Consider the following 7,002-nt stretch of genomic DNA (forward strand, 5'->3'; position numbering starts at 1 on the left):
CTTTTTTTTTTTTTTTTTTCCCTCCTCATGCAGAAAAGCCAAGCTTTTATAGTAAAACTGGGCAAAATTCTCAAGGACCCAGGCTTTTTCTGTCTTTTCTGCCAGGTAACCATAAGCCCTGCTAAAAATGAAGTGCTTTATTACTGAGGAAAAACAGAATAGATATCCGGGAAATTCATAGTCTCTGTCACAGTATTTTATAAAGATACCATATGGGTTAAATATAGATGTCAGACTCCACACAGTGCCTAGCACAGAGCACCCATTAACTTTGGCTGCTGTTCTCTCGTTCACCTTAGGGTAATGAATGGCTTGCCTGAGAACCCTTCCACCCTGTTCCTTGGGCTTTTTTCACATCTTCATTTGTCTGTCTCTTTCTTCATTCTTAGGTCAAGTTACTTGGCCGGCTGTGTTTGGACATGCTTTATTCTTATCATATATGGGCAGCCCAGCTCTGTTTCTCTTTTGACAGTTCACGGAGTAGTATGCTTCTGCCACCCCCCTAGGGCTTGGCTCCATAGCCTCTCCACGATTCCTGTTTTTATAAAATTAACTGCCTCACAGCTGAAATCAAACCTCTCCTTGTAGATGGTACCATTTGAGTGTGAATCTGAATTTGTTAAAGGCTATAGCTTCAAGTGTAGGAGATGGGTGGTAGAGGATGAGGAGAGAGGTGAGAGGAAACCAGTGAAAATGAAGTAGGACAATGAATGTGTATTTATCCTTGACAGTTTTTATTTTCTTTACTTTCTATAGGCAATTGACCGAGGTTTGGGCTTTGAACTTGTCTATAGCCCTGCCATCAGAGACTCCACAATGAGAAGGTACACGATTTCCAATGCCCTCAATTTGATGCAGATCTGCAAAGGAAAGGTATAGTTCCATAATTTTAGGGTGTTTTTCACATCTGGAAATTTATTATAGCTTATACTCTGGAATTGTCAAACTGATTCCCCTTTCTTAAAGCAAGAAATTCTTAAGGCACAGAAATAAATTTTCCCATTTCATTGAGCTCTACAAGTTTTAAAGAGAAAGAAAAATATCTTGGGAGGAATAATATAAGGGAGGGGAAATGTGGTGAAAGGCTTTATCATCTGGCAAGGAATTTGGAGTTTACTTGTGAAAAGTAACTGTTGTTTGTTAGCAAGTTGAATAAATTATGACCTTTTAAACTAGTTTTAGAGTTAATTCATCTTTAATAAGATTTGTTGGGAATGTCTATTCTGTTTCTTTTTAAAAGCTACCTTTAGTTTGACATAAGATCTCTTATTTTTTAACTTTAATTATTTACCTTATCTTTAAAAGAAGTTGATATTTGAGCCATAAATGTTAAAATATGATTACTAGTTATTTGTATTATAAGACTTCTTTTTTGGCATTGGTAAGATTAATATTGATCATTTTCTGTTTTATAGAATATAATTATATCTAGTGCTGCAGAAAGGGTAAGTCAGTATAAAGAATTTTAGTTTTGCTTTTGTAGTTATAAAACTTTGCTAAATTCCTAGGGAGGAAATTAAAATAATAATTTAATGAATTTCATGTTTTCTACTTTAACTGCATTTATTCATAGTCATTGCTAAAGAGTAAAATTTATGTCCATTTATTCTGTGCTTTAAGTTTTGTTTATGTAGTTTTTCCTTTATAATGTTGCAAAAAGTTCAAGGTTCATTTTTTTTTTTGGTGCGGGGATTGAACTCAGGGTCTTGCTCTTGGGCAGGCCACCGAACTGCTGAGCTAAGTCCCTGGCCCTCCAATGTTCATTTATTTTTTAAAAACCTAGGAAACCTATCAAAATTACTGTTTAAATTTATGCAGTTGATTTCTTTTTGGATATGTAAGTGTCCTGTAATTTACTGCAAATAAAAATCATTGAAATGCTATGAATAACTTCTCATATCTATTTTTTTGTGTGTTTTATTTTAGCCTTTGGAAATAAGAGGACCATATGATGTGGCAAACTTGTATCCTTTTCTAAGAAGTTGTTAAAATTTTCTTTTTGAAAATTTGGAATTTGAGGTGGTATTAGAATTTAATGTTATATTTTTCTCAACCTTTTAGTATGTTTACCAATTAATAGCTTCAGGAAAACATTATATCAAGTTATAGAGAGAGCTTCCTTTTTCTGTCTTTTAGATTAAGCAATAGATAGAAAATAGGGAACCAGTGATTCTATCTATAAAAGCTAGGGTTAAATGAGTCTCCTTTCAGATGTAGGTTCTAGTTGGGCTACGTGCTGTAGAATTAACTAGACCAGGTGAGTTGGCATTTTCTGTTGTATTAGTCGCATGCCACTGGCTGACACCAGGTTGAACTCTTTAATGGTCCCACTAGAGGGCTGCTGTTTGGGCTGTCTGAAGTTGATGCCAAAGCTGCAGTATCCACTAACTGCCGAGCAGCACTTCTGCATGGAGGTGAGTGATTTCTTCCAGTAAATACTGAATGATCATGTTAGAGGCCAGTCATTTTTATCAGATGACAGAGCTGTATCTACTTTTCTTACCCTATCTGCAAAATTCTTTAAGATCTTTTTCTCCGCCTATTCCAACCATACCCGTTAGTGCTTTCTCATCCTCACTTTGGGCTTGACTTTCTATGGTTTGTGGAGTGAATGTTGTTTGCATTATAGAAGTGAGTATTGAATGTAACCTTTGAAGCCACACACATTTGGACAGGCTTCAATTCTCCCTGCATACCCGCTTCTCCAGAGGAGTGTACTTTTCTGATACATTAGAAACATGTTAAGCCATTTATTTGGAAAACATAAACAGTAGCCCCATTTTTTAAAATCCAACTAACAAAATTTAGCTTTTGTATTTATTCTGTTTTCATTTTTCCTTGGATATGAATATACACACTTTTTTATTCACATTTTATTTATGTATGTGTGTCTTATCACCTTAATTCCACTACTGGAACCTACTGAATTTGTTGTTCATTAAACAAAAAATGAGCTAGAAGTTTTTGGTATGCCAAAACGTTGGGAAATGAAATTTTATTAATACACTTTACACTTTTGACCCATCGTCTTTTATTTTCTAAATAATTTTTAGGACTGGTTACAGTGGTTATAAAGGAATTTAGTTGATAACATCCAGATGAATTTAAATGTCAGAATGGGTTGTTACATATAGAGTTAAGTTGCTATATGAATAAATAAGTTATTGAAAGCTCATGTGTTCTGTCTAGATTTTATTATCTGATTTTCACTTTAGAAAACTTACTGTATTGGCTTTCCAAAGCTAGGTGACTTTTACTTTTAGAATCAACATTTTTGAGACTTGTATTATATAACCTAGACCCCATCACATGAACCCGAGGAATGATCAAGTAAGTTGGGATTTTTAATCAAGATTTTTTTGAAATTAGGGAATAGTTGTTTCACCCTTTGTTAGTACTTCCATTATTTTTATCTATTTTAAATAAATGCAGAGAGTCATCAAGGTTTTTAATAACAATTTGTATTTTAAAATAGACTATAAAATGGAAACTAAAATGGAAAAGCAATGTAGGGGGGGAAGAAGTTGAAGTTCTGCTGTTTGACTTCAAAAGACCTAACTGTTCAACATATAATACTTAAAGCCAAGCTTTTCTGGAATCTAAACTAAAAACAGACTTGGCTACTTCAGCTGACGTTACCTTTCAGGCAGTATGTACACGCAGGACAGTATTAAGTTTATATCTGCTGTTCCTGTGTAGTTATTAACACTTCTGTTCACTGAAAAGTAGGATAAATTATAAATTATAGTTACCCTGGTCTTAGTTGACATTGGAATCAGCATTAGGCAGACAGTAATGTGTTGTGCTTTAAGATTGTTAATTCTACATGTGTTGCGTTAGAAGGGGACTCTCGGACAGAGATTCAAAGTTTCATTATACTCTTATGGATGAAATTTCAGATGACATCTGTGTCACTCTGAGTGCCATGTTTAAAAACAGCACTGCATCAGATCGCTATAGTTATTACACTAGATGGCTAATCGGTTTTTAGGAGGTCTAGAAACCTCACTTTAAGAGGAATTGTGCAAAGCAAAGCAGGAATGGATACCTAGCAAACAAAATCTTTGGGGTATGTACAGCTGGCTTTCAACACTGCCATTAGTCCATTAGTAACCAGATTTAGATAGGTTCTCTTGAGTTTCCAGAAACTACTGAATAGCAATTCTGAGAAGGTTGTGAGGAAAGAGGTTCAAGGTGAGAGCTGTGAAGCCCATGACAGTGTGGATGTCCTCAAGCAGACATTGGACCAAAGTGGACCCGTTAGGGATGCCGATTTAACTCCTTGTGAACAAAACAGCACACTTGTAAATAATTCCTTTAGAGCTATATTTTCCTTAGATGATAGACACTCCACACAAATGTAACTTCTTGCTATTACAAAAAAAAGTATTTTTAAAAGATGATGGAAGAGGTTCTTTAACTGATAACTATAAAAGTCTTACTGTTCAGTTGCTTATAATCTTTCAGATTAAGAAAAAAATATTCATGTAATGAAAATAGAATATTTCTGAGGTGGAACTAATTTTTTTTAATGTCATACTGGAGATTGAACCCAGGGCTCACTGAGCTATATCCCCAGACTCCCCAGACCTTTTTTTTTTTTGAAATAATGGCCTCACTAAATTGCTAAGTTCTCCCAGCCTAGGCTAGAACTTGCCACCCCTCAGCCTCCTAGAGTGCTAGGACTACAGCACACAGTGCCATGCCCAGCTTCACTAAAATAATTTCAGGAGTGCTATGCTTTACAATTTATATGTTATTCATTGAACAAATTCATATTTTATTCACTCATTTTGAGACTATTGCTCAGAAGTAGGCTAATATACATAACTATACTTACAGTACTTTATTTGGTGAAATAGAAATTATTGATATTTTGTGTTTTGAGGGTCTCATGTTGGTATTTTAAAACTTGAAGTCTGTTTTGTCTTTTGTAAGTTTTTTTTAAAAAGAACTGACAAAGATTCAGTAGACTTAGTAAATTAATCCTGATAAATGTGAAAGTAATGCTCACCTCTTTAGTGTTGACTTTACTTTTATGTTTTAAGAAATAATTCTTAACCAAATTTTTATTTTTCCATTGACGTTTACCTCCTTTGTATGTAATGAGTCTCCGTAGTCCATTTCCATTTCCTAAGGACAGAGCTTAAATCTCTCTTCATGACACTGTGACACTTCCTAAGCTACTCTTCTAACCTCATTCCCCCCTCATTTTTTTCATACTTCTTAACTTGCCCGAGTTGCTTTACCCTCTTCTCCTTTGCACAGAAATACCTCCTTCCCCCTTTTCCCCTTTCTCTATCCCTAGTGGTGTTGCTTCTTTAGGATATTTCTTGGGTTCATCCAGGCAGTATATTCTCCTAGGCGCCTCCAATCCTATTGTTTGCTTTTGATGTGCTTAACACATTGTCTCTTTGGCGTCTTTATAACTCTGTAAATGACAGTGCTTAGCCTGTTAGGTTTTCAGGAGAAGTTGGCTAAACTTAAGTTGAACTCTGCTGCCAGCCTGATCTGAGAATGAAAATAAGCCTTATCTCTCTTTGTCCGTTGTCAGCAGTATGTAAAGGATCAGTAAATGTGTGATTTTGATTTTATTTGTTCACTTAACAAGCATTTACTGGATATCTGTTATAAGCAGTCCATTGTTGGGTATAGGCAGTACGATTGATTGTTCACATGTACATTGATAATCTACTGAGGGAAACACAGGTACATAGACAAGCACACACCCCCACCTCCACTGTGGGCACAGTAGAATTAACTGCTGTGTTTTTTTCCTCGTAATTCGTCCATCTTTCTACCATACATAAGGCTGTCATAGCCCTCGTGCCTTTGACCTAGTTCTGACCACATAATACCCTAGACAGATGATTTAAATACAGTGCTGCCCTCTGGTCTTAGCCATGAGGTAGTCCTTAAAAACGAATTAGATATACTGGTAATATACTGGTATTTGTGTATATTGGGGAAAAAGGTAATGATCAGAAGTGGCATCAGCGCCACAGCAGTTCACTGTAGTTTTCATTTGCTAGAATTACAAGCCAAAGAAATACGGTGATACTTATTACACCATCTCTCTTTAAATTGTGTCTCACCTTCAAACCCTGTGGTTTCTCTGTTTTACAGAAACTAGAAAAACTGCTTTTGGAATTATTTCTACAGTCAAGAAACCTCGACCATCAGAAGGGGATGATGATTCTCTTCCAGCTTGCAAAAAAGCTAAATGTGACAGCTGAAGAGAATGAACCACTCTTCATCAGCCGTGGCTTTTTTCCATGTGTACTTCATTGGCTGCAACAAAAATAAAACTTTTTGTGTGAAGTTTTATATTCAAGCCAGTGAAATAATAAATAAAACCTAATAAAGCACTTTACAAAAAGGCCACCAGCTTAATGAATTTGGATATACTTTAAGAGAAATACATTACCTTTTGTGAAAGTGATGAATATTTTAAGTCTAAATCTGTTTCTTGTTCATGTAAAAACTAATGCTTTTCTACTTGATATATATGGCTTATTATTTTTAAATATTACTAAAGTTATTTTAAGGACTGTTAAAGCATATTAAAGGGGCAACTTTTGGTTGATCTGTTGTTTCAAATGTGTCATTTATGAGATAGGATAAAAAATGCAAGCAATGTTTAAATTCTTAAAACTTTATTTCAAAGAAGACACATTGCTACTAATCCCCCTTGAAATATTCTCCTTCACTTCAAACACACTTGTCCCACCGTTCTTGCTACTTTCTGAAGCAGTTCTAGAAGTCCTTTTTTGTGAGTGTCTAAATTATGCTGTATTTTTGTGCCTATTTTTGATCACACCTATGAAGACATGAAAGAAGACCTCCAGAACTACCTCAGAAAGAGGTAAGAACAATGGGCTAAATGTGTTTGAAGCGAGGCAGAATATTTTGAAAGGGGTTAATAGCAATGTGTCTTTGTCTTTTACTGTAATTTCTTAAAATTGAAACTTTCGCCGTATATTTTGTTCACCCTTTGCATTC

At 35.1% G+C, this 7,002-nt stretch overlaps 1 protein-coding gene across 2 annotated transcripts in view; it reads left to right on the forward strand.

Annotated features, from left to right (window-relative positions):
• Rpp30 (ribonuclease P/MRP subunit p30) overlaps nucleotides 1-6,750 on the forward strand; it is a 26,313-nt gene extending 19,563 nt beyond the window's left edge. Inside the window, exons 7-11 of one of the 2 annotated variants that reach the window (XM_033766652.1) lie at nucleotides 757-873; nucleotides 1,416-1,445; nucleotides 1,927-1,964; nucleotides 2,326-2,414; nucleotides 6,127-6,750. In XM_033766652.1, coding sequence (XP_033622543.1) covers nucleotides 757-873; nucleotides 1,416-1,445; nucleotides 1,927-1,964; nucleotides 2,326-2,414; nucleotides 6,127-6,236 — 384 coding nt within the window. In that variant the 3' untranslated portion in view covers nucleotides 6,237-6,750. The remainder of the gene's footprint in view (nucleotides 1-756; nucleotides 874-1,415; nucleotides 1,446-1,926; nucleotides 1,965-2,325; nucleotides 2,415-6,126) is intronic. The other variant, XM_010632114.2, reaches the window with a different exon arrangement.
• Nucleotides 6,751-7,002: the final 252 nt, after the last annotated feature.

This window comes from Fukomys damarensis, unplaced genomic scaffold, assembly GCF_012274545.1.
Source record: "Fukomys damarensis isolate Sample0158 unplaced genomic scaffold, DMR_v1.0_HiC HiC_scaffold_20, whole genome shotgun sequence".
In the NCBI taxonomy this organism is placed as follows: domain Eukaryota; kingdom Metazoa; phylum Chordata; class Mammalia; order Rodentia; family Bathyergidae; genus Fukomys; species Fukomys damarensis.